This window comes from Eptatretus burgeri, chromosome 3 (genome assembly GCF_056783735.1).
Source record: "Eptatretus burgeri isolate ZD-2024b chromosome 3, Ebu_testis_v1, whole genome shotgun sequence".
NCBI classification, from domain to species: domain Eukaryota; kingdom Metazoa; phylum Chordata; class Myxini; order Myxiniformes; family Myxinidae; genus Eptatretus; species Eptatretus burgeri.
The window spans coordinates 123,060,711-123,081,053 of record NC_140963.1 but is presented as its reverse complement, the minus strand read 5'-3'; the positions used below and the strand labels follow the sequence as shown (position 1 = coordinate 123,081,053).

At 39.4% G+C, this 20,343-nt stretch overlaps 1 protein-coding gene across 14 annotated transcripts in view; it reads right to left on the bottom strand.

Moving 5' to 3' along the window:
• The window catches only part of LOC147030897 (tight junction protein 2-like), a 222,419-nt gene that overhangs the window by 109,648 nt on the left and 92,428 nt on the right, over positions 1-20,343 (bottom strand). For all 14 annotated transcript variants that reach the window (XM_085875438.1, XM_085875440.1, XM_085875442.1 and 11 more), the window contains 4 exons: positions 8,983-9,086; positions 5,745-5,913; positions 4,715-4,841; positions 4,505-4,557 (listed from right to left, as the gene is read on the bottom strand). In XM_085875438.1, the coding sequence (XP_085731564.1) occupies positions 4,505-4,557; positions 4,715-4,841; positions 5,745-5,913; positions 8,983-9,086 (453 nt within the window). The remainder of the gene's footprint in view (positions 1-4,504; positions 4,558-4,714; positions 4,842-5,744; positions 5,914-8,982; positions 9,087-20,343) is intronic.

Genomic DNA, 20,343 nt, shown 5'->3' with positions numbered 1-20,343 from the left:
TGACCTTTTATATTTTAGTGTTGGAAAGAATTCACATTACACATACATCAATAATTTATCAAGATTAATCTCTTCTCAGGTATTCAGAACAGCAAACAAAATATATCCTTGTAAGCGATGTCTTAATTCATTTCATACAAAAGAACGATTAGAACAACATTCAAAATATTGTAGTAATCATAAATCAGCTGTAATTACAATGCCTAAACCTGGTGAAAAGATTTATTTTGAAGATTATAATAAATCTATCATGCACCCATTTGTGATATACGCTGATTTTGAATGTATCCTTAAAAAGATAAATACTGCTTCTCCTAATCCAAAAGAACCATATACAAATAAATATCAAAAACATATTCCTTGTGGTTTTTGTTATTATATCAAATCATCTGTTGGAGAAAAGTATAACAAACTTGAACATTATCGTGGAAAAAATGCTTCACAAGAGTTTGTAAAACGATTAGAAAAGGATTGTATAAGACTCACTAAATTAATGAAAGAAACAAATGAACCGATGAAATTAACCAAAGAAGAAAAATTAGAATTTAGAATGAACAATATCTGTCATATTTGTGAGGGGAAAATTAAGGAGTCTAAAGTTAGAGACCATTGTCATCTTACTGGTAAATATAGAGGTCCCGCTCATTCCTGTTGTAATCTTAATTATAAATTACCTTCTTTTATTCCAGTCTTTCTTCACAACAGCGCCAACTATGATACACATCTATTTATAAATGAACTTTCAAAAACACCAGGGAATATTTCTGCTATAACAAACACAAGTCAAAAGTATATTTCATTTTCAAAAATGATATTCACAAAACCTTTAACTCGTATTAGGTTTTTAGATTCTTACAAGTTTATGGGAACACCACTAGCCTACCTCGCATCAAATCTAAGCTCCACAGACTCTTTTCCAAATCTTAATTCATTCTTTCCAAAAAGAGGAAATTCTCACTAAAGAGGAAATTCAGATTAAAGATGAAATTCTGATTAAAGAAGGAATTCTTACGAGAGAGGAAATTCAAACAAGGAATGAAATTCAAAGTAAAGAGAAAATTCTTACAAGTAAGGGAATTTATCCTTATGATTATATGGATTCATTTATGAGATTTAAAGAAACACAACTTCCTTCAAAAGAAAGTTTCTATAATAACCTTTATGAAGAAGAGATAAGTGATAAGGAATATAAACACGCACAAGAAATATGGAAAATATTTAAGATAAAGAACCTTGGAGAATATCACGATTTATATCTAAAAACAGATGTTTTATTGTTAGCTGATGTGTTTGAAGCTTTTAGATCACTCTGTCATAATAAAATTGTTATGGATTAGATCCTGCCCACTATTTCACAGCTCCTGGTTTAGCTTGGAGTGCAATGTTGAAAATGACAAAACAAGATATAGATTTAATCAGTGATGTGGATATGCTTTTGATGATTGAGAAGTCCAAGAGAGGTGGAATATCACAAGTATGTTCAAAAAGATATGCTAAAGCAAATAATAAATATCTCCCAAATTATGATAGTGAAAAAGATAGTAATTATTTGATGTATTTTGATGCTAATAATTTGTATGGATGGGCAATGTCTCAATCTCTACCTTATGGTAAATTAGAGTGGGTGGAAGAAAAGAATTATGAAAAGGCTTTGATGAATATTGTTATTTCTTCTCAAGAGGAATTGAATGACGAAGAAGAAGGTTATTATTTTGAAGTTGATTTGAGGTACCCGAGTGATCTTCATAATAAGCATAAAGATCTTCCTTTTGCATGTGAGAAAGAAACTCCAAAGAAAGAATGGTTAAGTGATTATCATAAAAGTTTTAATATTAAAGGTAAATCAACAGAAAAGTTATTAACAACATTCTATGATAAAGAGGGATATGTTTTGCATCAGAGAAGCTTAAAACAGTTTTTGAGAGAAGGATTGAGAGTAGCTAAAATTCATAGAGTTTTAAAATTTAAACAAAGTCCTTGGGTGAAAAAGTATATTCAATTCAATACAGATATGAGAGCAAATACAAAAGTAAAATTTGAAGGGGACTTTTATAAATTAATGAATAATGCTGTATTTGGAAAGACTATGGAAAATGTTAGAAACAGGCAAAACATTAGATTCGCAACATCTTGGAAAGAAGCTTCGAGATTGATAAATAAACCAAGTTTTGAGAGAGAAGAGGTTTTTTCAGAGAACTTTTCTGCAATTCATATGAAAAAGGAAAGTATTGTAATGGATAAACCAATTTATATTGGAACAGCAGTTCTTGATTTATCAAAGATATTGATGTATGATTATTTGTATAATGACTTAAAGAAAGAGTATGGTGAAAATGTTTCATTGTTGTATATGGATACTGATAGTTTTATCCTAGATATAAAAACTGATGATGTTTATGAAGATATGAAGAAAAATATTGGAGTATATGATACAAGTAATTTCAGCAAGAAGAGTGAGTTATTTTCCAAAAAGAATGAAAAGGTTATTGGTAAGTTTAAGGATGAGTTGGGTGGAAAAGTAATGAGTGAGTTTATTGGATTGAGAGCAAAGGCATATGCTTATAAGTATGGTGAACAGATTGATAAGAGGTTAAAGGGAATAAAGAAATATGTAATAAAGAAATCAATAACTTTTAGAAATTATTATAATTGTTTGATGAATAAGAAAGAAGAATATAGGAAAATGAATACAATAAGAAGTTATAAACATAACATATATAGTGAAGAAGTAAATAAAAAGGCATTAGGAGCCTTTGATGATAAGAGATTTATTTTAGATAATGGAATAGATTGTGTTCCATATGGATATTGTATGATAGAGTGTATAAAATAGATTATGTTTTAACGATGGGAAGATGGGTTAGGGTTTTTAAGGGCTACCGCCTGGTTTTTTCACAATATATAAATGGTTAAACCAAGTATTAATCAAACTAAAGAGTGGAGAAAATCTCAGTCTTGGTATATAAATGGAAAACATAATGAATGTGAAAAATATCAAATAAGTCTTATTGAAAAAATAACTAAAACAAAGGTAAATAAAACAAATAAGCGAATTAATTTAAAAACTAGTAAGTTAGAGGATGTAAAGAAAAAATGAATATCCTTGAATGGACTGAAAACTTTGATGGTTATCAATTGAACAATGAAAAAACAATTTACTATAATCTCAAAATGATATGTGGCTCAGGAGGTGGTCAAACAAGAGCATTAAGAGAAGTTTATCATTTCGTAATGGCACAAATGGGGTATCTTAAAAAATATAAAGATTCAAATGTTTTGTTTGTCAATATTTTAGATGGGGATTATTGTGCAAAGAAAATTAAACTATTGAAGGAATTTGAGAATGAACAAATCTTTATAGGTTCAATGAGTGAGCTGTTCAACCCCCAGGTGTTCAATTCAATGAGGTTCAACCTCCAAGTTAAAAGGGGAGACAAATAAATATACCTTGGGATAAAAAGGGGATTTATTTTTAGGGAAAAAAAATATAAATCGCTGAAAATCCCCCATTCATTTACATGGGGAAAAGTGAGCCAGAATCAGTATTCTTACCCTACTCATGGGAACCAACACATGTCTCATAACCATCCTCATATCAGTGCCAGTCGATGCAATAAAATGCCCCAAGACCAAAAGAGTATCTCACATTGGGCACTGATCAACCTCAAACTCGAGTGTGGCATTGAATGTGTCCTTCTCAGTCAGATCACTTGCCTCAGAGCATAAAATGAAAACCAGGAAAATGACACCTGAAGAGTGACGAATCTTTGGTCTCACAATACGCTCGTTGACCCGGTGTTACCTCAACTACCATCGCAGTCAGCTTGTTGGATACAACTGCAGGAACCTGGGAATGCTAACCATCAGAGTAACCCGACTAATAGTAGGTGTAGCCACCTACCATGATCTCACCACTATCCAGTCTCCAAACGTCAGAAAGTGCTGCACAACTGATGTTCAGATGCTGGAGCTGAGATAACAACAGAGAAAGGTGATCATCCTCTTAGAACGAGGACATTCCAGGCATCTACCCAAGAGGACCACCTCAGATTTAACTGAGGAGACCACCGCCTGGTGGACAACACCTCAGCACCACACTGACAATCACCACCACAACCCGACACAGCAGGGTTAACCCATAGTTTTCTCTCTATAATCAGAGACTGGGGGTCCCAAAGGCTTTGCGCCAGTCCCGTCATCCAGTGAGCTGCAATGCAAAGGGCGGCTGCACATGAGTTACTCCCATAGAGAAGGTTTTTCTGGGTTTGATTCATGTTAGTATATGTTGCGGAATGAAGTATTTTACGGTTGCCAGAATGAAAATCCTGCCATCAACCACTTAGAAACGGCAAACCCAACTGCAGGAGTACGTCCACGGACGCAGTTAGGCATGCCAGATATGGAAGGCCCTTGGGTCACTCGGAGCTCCTCCACCCTTTGAAAGAGATTGCAGCACAATCAGCATTGCAACAGCAGTACATTGGAATATTTGAACCTCTCTTACCGATGGGTGGAATTTCACACATGATCTCTGACTTGTGATCCCTCATTGAAGTTCTGCAAAAAATAAATCACAACTGGTGAATTATCTCTGACCTGTCATGTAGAATGAATAGCTGAAATCAATGCCATAACAAAGCATGTTTTGCTTCTTGATACAATTATTTATGTGACCTATTATGTTTGCTTTTAACAATTTCCACTTTTCACAAACCTGGTACACCTTGAACTGCCTCTGCTCATATTTAAGCATTTCTTGGAGCCAAAATGATGACAGGAAGGTGATGGACTGCTTTGGCCTGATGGGGCTTCAGACGTCATAGATGGGACCTCGGTAACGTCTGTGACAATGGAAGACAAACACGGAGAATTTTCATGTTTGAGAAGCATCAACACAAGTCTTTAAGTGTGTCTGCTCGAGGAATGACCGCTTTTTAAACAATTTGTTGGCGTCACCTGAATGAGTTTTAATGTAACAGGGGAGGTCAGAAAGTTATTGGGACCAGATACTCATAATAATCCAAGAAATGCTAATGTTTCATTATTTTTCAAGTAAAAGTATCAATAAATTGGGAGGAAAATACTCCTATTATATCCAAGCTTGTTGAATGAAAAATAAACGTTGGGGTGTGTTTGAAATTTGTGAGTATTTCTGTCCGATAACTTTTGAACAAGCAACGTCATTGAACAATGTGCAGTAACCTTTAGAATCTCCCAGAGGTGGAAATAATTAATTGCTGGTAAATACAGTTAAACAATCCTGGACTATTAGTCCAATCAGTTTCCATAAGATCCTTCTATGTTTGAATAATAGTAGTAGTAGTAGTAGTAGTAGTCGTAGTAACATTCAGCATCTGTGTAAATGTGTGATATACAGTACTACGTTTATGAATGACATCGCTGGAAAGATTTCCAAGAGGTGTGCACGCTCATCTCCGATCATGGATTTGTATGTCCAAGTCGGTGGATTTTGGTGAAGATCTGAATCCGAATGTGGATGCAGGAATTATTTAATTTTTAAAGTGATTCTTCACCATTGAGAGATGTGGCCAAAAACGATATTATAGCAAGATATTTCAAAAATGTATTGGGCCTAATATGTTCTCGTGGACCAGGCATTGTGTGGCGGAGGTATGTGCTTTACAGAGTGCCCTTCAAGTTACATACTGTATGTAACCTGGAGGTGGCAAGCATTGCGTACTGATTGTGCTGTAGAAAGCATATGTAACAATCCTTTGTTTTACCATCCCCATCTGACATGTCAGATGTTTGTGTGGAGTCCTGGAGTTCTGGAAGGTTGGTGAGAATTCTACTCTTCTCTCTGTGTATGGTGAGCTGCAGCTTCCCAAATGAGCGCTCGATCAGATGTCGCGCATCCATCAGTGACATGTTTTCCGTAACCGTACCATTTATCTGAGTACAAAGGAACAAATGGAGAAAGGAGGAAATGATAAAACTACAAGACAAAAGTTCACATTCAGATCATAACCAATTTCTGTTGTCTTTTGATCAAAGATGGAATTTCCTGAGCGGGAAGTGATAATTGGAAGAACAAAAAAAAGCAATGTATAATAATTGGATACATCATTAGTCGAAAGGTGTTGCTTTGAGCAGAGGTTCATTAGTTCAAATCTCAAACTTATGGAGCACATAGCATTAAGCCAGCTTGCAGGAGAGCCTACAAGTATACACACTTGCCTCTGAGCTGTCTGTTCAGGGTTTGAATCTCGACCAAACTATAACCTATCACCCTCATGGTGTTTCACACGCAGGGCGATGCGTCAATGCACGCGCCGTCAATAGGGCGTTGAACCCAAGGACCCGTCTGCCAGCAAAGGTCGTTGGTGGACGTTAAATATCGCATGGAGTCTTTCGCAAAAAGGAGGTGAGCTACCACCGGCACACTCAAAGGATTCCAGATTATTTCTACCTTCACTCGAATATCCCGAGTTAGTGGCGACGTCTGGGATCGTTTCTCGACTCATCGTGATATGCCCCAGAGCTCCATAATTAATTAACAAAGTGTTTGGAACTGCTCATTAAAAGGTATATGTGCTCAACAACTGGAAGATATTAAGTATGCCTGCGTCATTGGCAAATAACAACATATTATTACAAAGAGTGTGATATTGCAAAAGTTGCTGCAAAGTTCCTTTCGTTTAACTGCTGATTCTTCTGCCATTTTATAAAGTTTTCCAGCTCATGAGACTCTACTCTAGATCTGATATTTACGTCCACCACCGAAGGTGGATGAAGGTTATCTTTTCACCCGTCTGTCTGTCTGTCTGTTTGTTACTTGCGAAAATCGAAGATTTTTCCAAGTATATTGGTTTGGTTGCGTGTGTTATTCTGTTTAAAAAAAAAATGTTTGTCACCTACAGGTCACAATTTTAAACCGATCTTCATGAAACTTCACCACATGGTAGAGTTTTTCTTAAGCAAGAAACCTATTGTTTTTTTAAGGTCAAAAGTTCAACATCGGCCAAAGGTCAACAAATTTGAAAGATTTCTAAAATCCTCAATTTTCATCCAATTGACTTGAAATTTGAACAGGATTTATATTTTAGGTCACTGAATTCAACCACCAATTATTTTTGAGGTCAACATCGGCCAAAGGTCAACAACTCTGGTGAGATTTCTAAAATCCTCAATTTTCATCCGATTGACTTGAAATTTAAAGAGAAGTTATATTTCAGGTCACTGAAGTCAACAAGCCAATTAGTTTTGGGGTCAACCTAGACTAAAAAGTCAACATAGGCCAAAGGTCAACAACTTAGGTGTGATTTCTAAAATAATCAATTTGAATCAGATTGACTTTAAATTTGAAGAGCATTTGCATATGAGGTGACTGAATTCAACCACCAATCATTCAACCACCAATCATCCAACCACCGGATTCAGATGAAATTTGGTGGAGTGCTTGGGTATGTAACATGGCCGAAATGATCAGATTTTGCTGAAGATCTAAATCCGGATCTGAGCCTGAGAATTTTTTAAGTGATTTTTTTCACCACTGAAAGATGGGGCCTAAAACGACATTTTGCAGGATATCTGAAAATGTTATGGACGGATTCAGTTGAAACTTAGTGGATGAGTTGGTAAGGTGACAAGAACAAGCCGATTAAATTATAGTTCAGGTCCAAATCCAGATCTAACCTATCAGTGGGATAAAAAAAATGTAAACTAATCAGCCTGGTGGAGGTATGCGCTCTACCAAGTGGCCGTTCTAGTGATAAATCTGTTTAAATCTCATAAGCTCAGTCACAAGAAGACAGTCACATTGGATTTGAAAAGCTTTCTTTGACGGATAGGTAGTAAGTAGGTCAATTGCCTCACATACCAAGTCAATCATTGATATATGAATGAAACATATTTCCTACATCGTCTTTATATGATAATTTAAACCTCTTAACTGAACAATCTTTATTTTTTATAATGATCAGTTAAGCCAGAGCCTTTCCATCGAGCTTTGTAACCAAGAAAGACTGTGAAAGAAATTAAGAAATTCTATTTATTAATCATCAAACTGCAGGCAAGGGGCAGATTTGCTAATTTCAGGAGACAGCGATGGCAGAGGGAATCAATGATTTATCAAATTTTATAAATAATTTTCGAACATCACGTCACAATAGGGATATGTCATTCATTAGAAAAGATTTAAGATGCACGACATGCGAGCAATCTGTTTAATGCGTGTACAACTAGGATGGGCTATTTTTAATGCAAATATGACGACATAGCAGGATATCTCAAAAATTTGTGGACGGATTATGACAAAACTGGGTAGACGAGTTGGGCCAGTGACAAGAACAAGATGATTAGATTTGGGTTAAGGTCTGGATGTAGATCCGACCTATCAGTTGGATACAAAATGTATAAACTGTTCAGCATGGTGGAGGTAGGCACTCTACCGAGCACCGTTCTTCTTAGTATTATTTATTTTCTTATTTATTTAATTTCTATATTTTATTGACTATAATGTTAATATAGTAAATGTTTCTATTTTTAGCTTTACATTATTTTTATTTGTGTCGCTTTTCAAAGTTGCTTTAGTCTATCCATCAAATATTGTATCACTTCTGGTTTTCAATTCTCTTCTACTTTTTCAATTTTTGCAATTCTCTTCTACTTCAACAATCTTTTTTTTCTTCTTTTTTTTGTAAATATAGAAGTCACACTTTTTTCTTTATTTCAACCTAAGGATGAGAAGTGGAATTCAACTTCTCGCATTTATGAATTTTGATAAATATATATTTGTATTTCACATTGAGATGGAAAAAATTAAAGGAAAACTAATTAATAAATTGTGATGTGTAATGTTATGGATAAAGTGAGTGTGTGATGATTCTAGATACAACACATTGCATGATGGGCCATGTAGCCTCTACCTGTCAAAGCATATTTTGTAGATTTCCGATTCTCAAAGCAAAGATCATATTATGTTGTATGCTCTTGTGTGTCTTGTAGGATTGTGTTTCACACCTTCAGGATGATATCCCCCTCGTGTAGTTTGCCATCTTGAGCAGCCAGCCCATGAGACGAAACATCCTTAATGTAAATCTGACTGCCTAAGCGCAGGCCAAAGCCTTTGTGAGACAGGGAGGGATATATCAAAAATACATCCAATAAGTATGACCAAAATCGTTAAAAAAATTAATCTAGAATGATGATTGTACAAACAACCAGCATAGCAAGTCTGAGTCTGATGATGCCGTACATATAACATTCATGGCAAGCCAATACCTCAAGTTCAGCTTCACATCTGTACCTTTGGGCTGCCTTTTCTGGGTTGATTCACTACCCAATTACAATATGCTCTGGGTTTGATTCCCTCCCCAACTATACTCTATTCTGGGTTTGATTCACTCCCCAACTATATTTACCTTCGCAAACTTTGTTGCGAAGGTTACGTTTTGATCGCTGTGTATTGATTTATTTATTAGTGAATATGTGTGTTTGTTTGTTTGTTTCTTATTCACATAACTCCAAAAGTATTGAACTGAATCGCAGCAAATTTGGTGGGATGATTGGTTATTATCCGAAGACCATTTCATTAGATTTTAGGAGTGATCGGGTCAAAGGTCAAGGTCAAGGTCATGAAAAGGTCAAAATTGTCTTTTTAGCATAGCGCAGTCAATTTGTATCCAATTTGCATGCAACTAATGCCAAAATGTTCAGAATTCAATGCCTCATCTTGTGATATGTGACATGACACAATGACGTAATAACCCTTATTAGCGGTTGGGAGTCAAAGGTCAGGGGGGGTCACGACATTGCAAAATGTGCGTTTTAGTCATAACACGGTCAATTCTTATCCGATTTGCATGAAACCAACACCAAAATGTTGACTGTTCTGTTCCCCACACTCTAATACCAATTACAAAATTAAGAGTACAAAGGTCAAGGTCGAGGTCATGAAAAGGTCAAAATCATCATTTTGCCATAGTGCGGTCGATTTTTATCCAATTTGCATGCAACCAATGCCAAAATGTTGTGAATTCAATGCCCAATCTTGTGATACACGATATGACACAAAGACATCATTACCTTTGTTAGCGGATTGGGTCAAAGGTCAGGGGAGTCAACAACCTTTATTATAACGGGGTCAATTCTTATACAATTTGCATGCAAGTAGATTCAAAATGTTTAGAATTCAATTCCCTATCCTGTGATGTGTAATATTTGATTTCTTATAATGTGATCAGTTGTCATCAGATTGACTTGACACCGACACCCACAAAGGTCAGGGAGTTCATACAGGAATTGTACAATGTAAGTGAATCAGTGTCAAACAGCAGGAAATTTAATGTTTTTAAGCCATCATAACACATATGAGATGGCAGACGTGGTATGGGATTAAATACCCTCACAATCAACGGTTTCTGGGGGGGGGGGGGGCAAAATGTAGCGTTGGCGAAGGTATGCGCTCTACTGAGTGCCTGTTCTAGTCTACCCTGGGTTTGATTCCCTCCCCAACTATACTCTATTCTGGGTTTGATTCCCTCCCCAACTATACTCTATTCTGGGTTTGATTCACTCCCCAACTATATTCTAACATGAGTTTGATTCACTCCCCAACTATATTCTACCCTGGGTTTGATTCCCTCCCCAACTATACTCTATTCTGGGTTTGATTCACTCCCCAACTATATTCTACCCTGGGTTTGATTCACTCCCCAACTATATTCTACCCTGGGTTTGATTCACTCCCCAACTATACTCTATTCTGGGTTTGATTCACTCCCCAACTATATTCTACCCTGGGTTTGATTTGCTCCCCAACTACAGTATACTCTAACCTGGGTTTGATTTCCTACCCAATGATAGTCTATTCTGGGTTTGATTCCCTCCCCAACTTTACTCTATTATGTGTTTGATTCCCGACCCAACTACACTATTCTGGGTTTGATTCCTTACCCAACAATAAACAGTTTCATTGGTGATTTTCAGGAAGGGTGTTCCACCATCAAATGTGCTGTTCCCTCAGAGAGAGATCAAGCTGGGTTTTGGGTATCTCCTCTGCTAGTATTAGGTGGTGCCTATTGGCGATCTCACAGAGTCTTCCTTAAATAGTACATGAGCGAGTTATTGCCGGCAGTCTGAATAAATTCAAAATTCATGACTTAAACGACAGGGCCAAGGTCACATTCCCCAGCAATTATGCAAAGTCAGAGCAATATGCTGCATATGAGGAAAATAAAATAATTTTTCACATTTTTGTCCAGTCTTGATAATAATCTGTACAAAACTGAAAATGTAATTCACCAAACAGGGTGTGTAACATGAAACCCATTAAATTTGTAATCATGGACAATGAATGGATAGAAAGATTCTGTTTAATTACACTGCTCATAATAAAGGTTTGGCTGAGTAATTCGTTTAACTGTGACCATGACCTAGTTGCAGAAGCAACATTCTGGCTTAAAAAAAAACATCATTGCTGAAGTTTTGGAAAATCCACTATTACTGCAAGTCTTTAATGGTCTTTGTAATTCATCTTTCTATTCCATTGTTGATATTTCCATTATATATTTTCCATGATCTTTCCATCTTTCTACCTTGTGCTGTGACATCCTCATTCTTCAGAAATGCAGGCTGCAGCCTCTTCCCTCTCTTCAGATCATCAAAAAAAAATCCCAAGATGGTCAAACACTTGGAGGAATATGTCTTTCACTCCTGACAAATATCACACTCTCACTATCTCTCTCCGAAAGGACCATCTGACAATGCCCCCCCTCCCCCGGCCCCACCCATCTACTTCCTTAACAATCCTTTTGAGGAGGTTCAGTAATTCAAACTCTTGGGTCTCACTATCAGTGATGATCTTTCTTGGGTAAACCACATTTCATAGTTGGGCTCCAAAGCCAGCCGCTGGCTGGGCATCTTTCATCATAAAAGTCCTTATTTGACACTCATAACGCCTATCCACCAACAAGGCCTTCATCCATAGCTTGATGGAGTACTGCTTACTGCTCTGGACTGGCTCCCTGCCTCACAACTTGCTCACTTTGACGCCGTGGAAACAAAGGCCTTTAAGATCATTGGAATCTCCCGTGTTGAAGCCGAGTCAATGGGCTTATCACTTCACCATTGCAGGCAGACAGGTAAGTGGAATCTCTGTCTTCTACCGCCTCCTTACTGGCCTTTCACCCGATGCTCTTTCCATTCTTTTTCTCCCCCATGTGTCTGCAAGGCTCATACGGTCCAGTGTCAACCCTCTCCTGGTAAAACTACCGAATCCAGGATTACTGATCACCTCCACTCATTTGTTCCTCTTTGTCCCACCTGTGGAATAAACTTCCACATCCTCGTCCATCTCAATCTTCTCTCCAGGTCTTTAAGACAGACGTTCACCACCATCTCAGATCATCCGGAATCTAAAACTATGATTTTGTGTTTTTTTTTAACCAACTCCACCCATATCCCTCCTAATTTTCCAGTTTTACGTCCTTTGAGTTTCCTTCTTCATACATGCGTGGTTTGCGTCCTGTTTTTGTCTGTTCCATCCTGATCCGATCAGTGTGCTCGCTCATCCAAAAGCCTCGATTATGTATATTTAAAAAACACTACGTGTGTGTATATATATATATATATATATATATATATATATATATATATATATATATATATATATATATATATATATATATATATATATATATATATATATATATATATATATATATATATATATATATATATATATATATATATATATATACACACACATACATATTGACCCCTCCCATCTGTTCCACATGTTTCTGTCTGTGCTATCGCTGATGATTCGCCAACAAGCAATGAAACCAATCTGGCAGCTGAGGGGGTGTGTGGCATTGGGATTGTCATGTCCACAACACACACACACACGTATGTATATATATATATATATATATATATATATATATATATATATATATATATATATATATATATATATATATATATATATATATATATATATATATATATATATATATATATATATATATGCAATACAGAAATATTCCAAACAGATGGGAGGAGTCGAGAATAATTGTTATATAATAATAATTATATTTATATGTATATGGATGACATCATGATCTGAAGGGAGAGTAGGGAGCAGGCTGAGGCGAGCCTCGAGAGGTGGAGGTACACACTGGAGAGAAGGGGAATGATAGTCAGTAGGAGTAAGACGGAGTACATGTGCGTAAATGAGAGGGAGGGTGGTGGTATGGTGCGGTTGCAAGGAGTTGAGGTGGGGAAGGTGGATTGGTTTAAATACTTGGGATCAACTGTCCAAAGTAACGGAGAGTGTGGGAGAGAAGTGAAAAAGAGAGTGCAAGCAGGATGGTGTGGGTGGAGAAGAGTTGCAGGGGTGATTTGTGACAGAAGGGTAGCTGCAAGAGTGAAGGGGAAAGTATATAAGACGGTAGTGAGACCAGCTATGTTGTATGGTTTGGAGGCGGTGGCACTGACAAAAAGACAGGAAGCGGAGCTGGAGGTGGCAGAGTTAAAGATGCTGCGATTCTCGTTGGGAGTGACGAGGATGGACAGGATAAGGAATGAGTATATTAGAGGGACTGCGCAGGTAGGACGGTTTGGAGACAAAGTGAGAGAGGTGAGATTGAGATGGTTTGGACATGTGCACAGGAGGGAAGCGGAGCATATCGGGAGAATGAGGCTGAAGATGGAGCCGCCAGGCAGAAGGAGAAGAGGAAGGCCAAAGAGGAGGTTCATGGATGCGGTGAGGGCGGACATGCGGGTGGTTGCAGTGTCAATGGAAGATGTGGAGGATAGAGTGAAATGGAGACGGTTGATCTGCTGTGGCAACCCCTAACGGGAGCAGCTGAAAGAAGAAGAAGAATATATATATATATATATATATATATATATATATATATATATATATATATATATATATATATATATATATATGTATAGTCATGGATCTATGTTTCGAGGATTGCCATGAGGGGAAGCATTTGGGTCCCTCTTGAACGCCCGGTCCTGAGTCCGCCGGGCACAGATAACTCCACGCACCAGTAGTTTGCTAAGCAACCACGAACGCCGATTGACATGGCCAATCTGGGCAGGGTTACACTACTTCATGAAATACCTTACCTGTGGAAGGCCGGCTAATTGGAATCAGTGCCCTCAGTGCACACTCGGATTACTGCTGAGCGTTACATTGAGTGTGCGCTGGCTGACAAAGCAAATTATTGGGGTATAATGTCCTGTCTAACCTTACTTGTGCACTGCATCTGACCAATAAAGGAAAAGACAACCAAGATAGATTGGAATTAGCAACAAACAATTATTAATTACAAACACACAAGCAAACGAGAAGGGCACTCGGTAGAACGCATACCTCCGACACGTAATGCCTGATCCATGAGAACATATTGGGCCCAATACATTTTTTAAATATCATACTATACAGTACTATATCGTTTTTGTCCCTTTCTCTCAATGGTCAGGAATCACTTTAAAAATTCTAGTATTCGGATCTGGATCCGGATCTTCACCAAAATCTAATGAGTTCGTCCTTGTCACACACTGAACCTGTCCACAAGATTTCATCCGAATCCGTCCGCAACTATTTGAGATATCCTGCACACAAACAGCAGACAAACACAGAAAGGGGTGAACACATAACTTCCTTCACCTTCTGTGGCAGAGGTAATGAATGGAGAAAAGGAAAGCAGTCTTTCCTTCTGTCCCTCACTTCTCCCTCACCTTCTCTCCCTCACCTCAAATATACAATAGAATGTGAAGGAAAACGGATGGGGAAGGTGGGCAGTGGCGATGGGGACACGCAGCCTCGTCCCTGAGGTGCCCAGACCTGGTCGGTGAGTCCGCTCTGACGTCCCAGATATGTGATCTGGATGTGTGACTCACCGTCCTCTGGCTCAAATTCTTCCTCATGTCCCCGTCGATGAGGTTCCACCATTCACCCTCCTCGTCCTTCTTGGCTAACAGGATCGAGTGGGTAGGATGACGCTCATGGAAGGAGTGTTCTTTTTCCACAGAAGCTCGACACAGACTGCTTGTGAAACCTTCCTTTCTTTAACCTCACACGTTCTCGATCCTTCCCTCACGAGCATTCTCAGTATTTGAGTCTTCTGCTCATGCGAGCTGTCTCGTTCACTTCTGTCTTTCTACTTCTGTCTTTCTACAGCCTTGTGCGTCTGCTTTCTGCTTCTTCCCTTTCTGTTTTCTGAGCCGTCTGCTCAGGAGTGCTTTTTGGCCCGAATCACGCAAGCTTCCACCCCCCGAGTGCTTCTCTGCCTTTCTGGTTCTTCTTCACATCAGCTTTCTTCCCCTCCTCCCACAAGCCTTCTCCCCCTCCCATTGGTCCGCAGCCGATGGGGGCAGGTGCACGGCATCGCTTGTGGAAATTTCCACGCCATTCTGAGGGAACTTTCAAAAAAGCCTCCGTCCTCTAATATAAGCACTCAAAGCTGCAACAAGAGCCCACAGCCCCCTCCATAAAGCACAAAACACCCATTCGCACTGGTTTGTGCTGAACCACATCCGCAAGAAGTGCCACACCTCGCAGGCCATGACGAGCACCAAGCACCACGAACATGCATGTGAGGGCACACGATGGGTCACCGAGCAATGTACGGATGGTGGGAACAAGGAAAGGAACCCCGCACGACGGCTGTGGGATTGAAGGTAAGACTGGTGGGGTGAAGGAGGGACTGTTCAAAGGATATTTGATAGAGGGGAGATTATTGTTGGACCGTTGAAATGGGCTGGTGGGGTAATGGAGGGATGAGTTTGAGGAACAGGGTGATTGAACAGAATGATGGTGTGAAGGAAGAAATATTGAAAGTAACAGAGAGAATGAACAGAACAATTGTGTGAAGGAGGAAAGATTGAAAGTTATGGAGTGGGAGAGGGGAGACATTACACTGGACAAATACAGCTGAGCCAACGCGTGCCCCTCAAACAGGGATCAAGGACTATCTATACAAAGACGAATGAAGTAACTGATCCGCGGATCACCTACGTGTCAATGTATGCTCTCCCCTGGGGTAAGTTTTCCAAAACCATTATATATATATATATATATATATATATATATATATATATATATATATATATATATATATATATATATATATATATATTTGGAACCAAACTCTCAACAGAGAGTGTCGGTGCTGCCAAAGCAGTTTCCTGGGCTGTTGGGCACAATTCTGGATGGGTTTCCACTCTGTTGCAGGATACTCGAATGGTTCAATTATCCCTAAAGCTGGTACTCAATTTGCCAACCTTGGAAGGATGACAGGCTGAGTCAACCCCCTGGTGTATTAATTCAGCAGCCAACGGGGTTTGAACTTTGAACTCAGGACCCTTGGATCCCAAGCCACTACCCTAACCACTGAGCCAACACCAGGATATATAGATATATAGATATATGTATGTATATATATATATATATATATATATATATATATATATATATATATATATATATATATATATATATATATATATATATATATATATACACTGATGAGCCAAAACATTATGACCACCTGCCTAATATGCTGTTGGTCCTCCGTGTGCCGCCAAAACAGCGCCGACACGCCGAGGCATGGACTCCACAAGACCCCTGAAAGTGTCCTGTGGTATCTGGCACCAAAACATTGGCAGCAGATCCTTAAAGTCCTGTAAGTTGTGAGGTAGAGCTGCCGTGGATCGGACTGGTCGGTCCAGCACATCCCACAGATGCTCAATCGGATTGAGATCTGGAGAATTTGGGGGCCAAGGCAACACCGTGAACACTTCATCATAGTCCTCAAATCATTCCCGAACAATGTGTGCAGTGTGGCAGGGCGTATTGTCCTGCTGAAAGAGGCCACTGCCATCAGGGAATACCATTGCCATGAAGGGGTGTAACTGGTCTGCAACGATGTTTAGGAAGGTAACACGTGTCAAATTGACGTCCACATGAATGGCCGGACCCAGGGTTTCCCAGCAGAACATTGCCCAGAGCATCACACCCCCTCCACCGTCTTGTCGCCTTCCCACAGTGCATCCTTGTGCCATCACTTCCCCAAGTTGACGGCGCACACGTACACGGCCATCCATGTGATCAAATAGAAAACGGGACTCATCGGACCAGGCGACCTTCTTCAACTGCTCCAAGGTCCAGTTCCGACACTCGCGTGCCCATTGTAGGCACTTTCGAAGGTGGATAAGAGTCAGCATGGGCACTGTGACCAGTCTGCAGCTACGCAGCCCCATATGCAGCAGGGTGCAATGCACTGTGGATTGTGACACATTCCTCCCGTGACCACCATGAAAATTTTCTGTGACTTATGCCACAGTTTAACTTCTGTTGGTTCGGACCAGACGGGATAGCCTTCGTTGCCCTCACGCATCGATGAGCCTTGGGTGCCCAACACCCTGTCGCTGGTTTGTGGTTTGTAACAACATAATCAATGTTATTCACTTCACCTGTCAGTGTAACAGGATAATCAGTTATTCAATTCACCTGTCAGTGGTCATAATGTTTTGGCTCATCAGTATGCATATACAATATATATATATATATATATATATATATATATATATATATATATATATATATATATATATATATATATATATATATATTGTTGAGGCCACTGGTACCGAGACACCAGCTTGTCACTCAGGGGGATTAATCCCCGGTTGTCCTCGGAAGAGCCGGACCTGGGGCCACCGCTCACAATTAACGTTATGGTATGGTGGGTTGTTTTAAAACAACGAACGCCACCCAGTCAACCACGAGTTCCAGTGTCCACCGTCTAATTATGCCATTTAACTAGAGGTCACGTGGTTACCTGAGCGGGGAGCGCCTCCTCGGCAAAGCACCAATATTATCTGATTATATTTTAATTAGGGCGGCCAAGCGTTTTAACCGCCGGTGCGTGCCGACAATTTTTGGTCAAATCTGTGGTAATTACCTCCCAATCTATCGATGTTCGGACAATGCTAGATCAATGGAAGGAAAGGACAAACACGGACAGGTTAGAAGTCGACAAATGATTAATTAATCATAAAATAAGTAAATAAAAAGGACTTTTTATTTTCTGAGGTAAATAAATGAATAAATTTCAAAACAACCAAATAAATAATTACATAGGCAAAATCAATCAAAATGCCAGGAAAGAGAAAGAGAGCAGATGCTTATTGGGGGTTGACTTTCAGCTAAATGCAGACAAGGGGACCCAGCAGATCTTTGGGGGGGGGGGGACAAGAGTCGTCTCGCTCACTCGAGAGTAGTCGTCACGTCCGTCGCCAGCACCCAGCCTTGCCGTGCACCCTCTCGCAAACAGCCTTGAACGCCAGTCGACGTCTGGGAGGGCACTGTGATCGTCTGGTGCGGGTTTAGACCCTTGTGCTGCAACACGGGCAGTTCCTCACACTTCTCAAAACTGGTGACGTCCAGTGACCCACACGGTCCGTCGGTGACTGACCTGCACCTCATTCTTTGGTGACCGACCCGTGCCTCACTCGTTGTTGGCGCTGCTCACATCCACACGCGCACCACATGCTCGCTTAAGCACTGGGAAGGACGAATTGTCTCGTTGTTGGCGCTGGTCAGACACACAAACACGCACACCACACGCTCGCTTGCTCACTTGCGGACTCGCACACTTCCTCGCTTGCACGCTTCCTCTCTGGCTCGCTTCCTCTCTGGCTCGCTTCTTCCCTGACACCCGCTTCTTCCCTTGCCTCTCTTCTCACGCGCTTCCTCTGTCGCTTACTTCTCCTTCCTTGTGCACTTACACCCGCTTCTTGCTCGCTTCTTGAGTGCTTCCTCTCTCGCTTTCTTCTCTCCCTGTACGGACCTCCAATTCTTTTTATATCTGCAGCCCGTCTCGGCGGGCATAGAGTCCCCCGAAGCTCACCCTGCCCCACTTGCGCACCATTACCATGACGACCTGTGCGCTCGAAATAAAGGTGGGTGCCGGCGCTTGCGGAAGAAATGTGTGTAAACGTGTCTGTCATCAAGAAAACAAGTGAAATCCTTCAATACAGAACGTGCATTGAAGCAAATGAGTACACTAATGTTAAAAATATGCAATTTATGCTTTTTCAGTTGAAAAACAATTAAAAAGAGTATTTGATATTTGAAATGTAAAAATCTTGTTATTATTGTGATAAGCACCTTTATATATAACAGAAGGAATGAAATTGTTCGATACAGCGTGGCAGGGGGCCACAAAATAATGATAGCATAAGAAGAACTTAGCTTTCAGCATTCGGCGATCGGCGCGAAATGCGATGGTGGGCGGAAATGACGTCTTTCGGTGCAAAATGCGATGGTGGGTGGAAATGACGTCTTTCGGTCGGTCGTACATGAGAGGGGCGCGTTTCTTGCTTTTTTTCCGTCAAGCAATAAATTCAATGGTTTTCACATATATAACACTTTAGTTTCACAAATTTCCATTGAAATACTCGGGTATTTCCGTCAATTGTCGCCATTTTGGTCCAGGTTACGCACTGCATCTACCGGACGGCCGTCATTGGCTGTCACAACACGTGGGGGAGGGGGGGCACCAGGACACCAGAGACGTGGTAGACACCGGGGACATTTCAAACTCGGTGCAATTGTATACAGCGCACGCGCTGTAAAAAAACCACATCAGAGAGGGGATCTATTCTTTACCCTTCTCTATACATCACATTTAAGATCCCTTTAGACATGGGGATAGGGCTAATCTGAACATGCATTTAAGGAAATAACTGTCTGAGGACCTGCATGTGTGGATGCATTCATCAGACTGGATATTGAAATCCGTAACAATATATATATATATATATATATATATATATATATATATATATATATATATATATATATATATATATATATATATATATATATATATATATATATATATATATATATATATATATATATATATATATATATATATGGCAGTCCTTCTGTCTGTTTGTCTGTCTGTCTGTCTGTTTGTAACGAATAAGCTCCTAGACCAGTGAACCAATCTTGATGAAACTTTACACACATATAGACCTAACATTCAGCTCCAGGATGCGCTAAGTGGCTTTCCATAAAAATGAAAAATAAAATTCCATTAAAAAAAAAGGCTTCCGAATAGTGCGCCGGCGTATTAATCATAACAAAAGGCTTCATGGTTAAAAACGCTAGGGTTTTTTGAAATACAAAATGTTCGTATTAGTTGACTTTTTAAACATACACGTTCTCCTCCTCTAATAAGTTATCGTTTCATGTGTTCAGAAATCTACCTATTTGCTCTTTTACATGTCCATCTGCCCTGTATAACGGGTATGTGTTAATCTATTCGTTATTCGGTTTAACTGTAAATA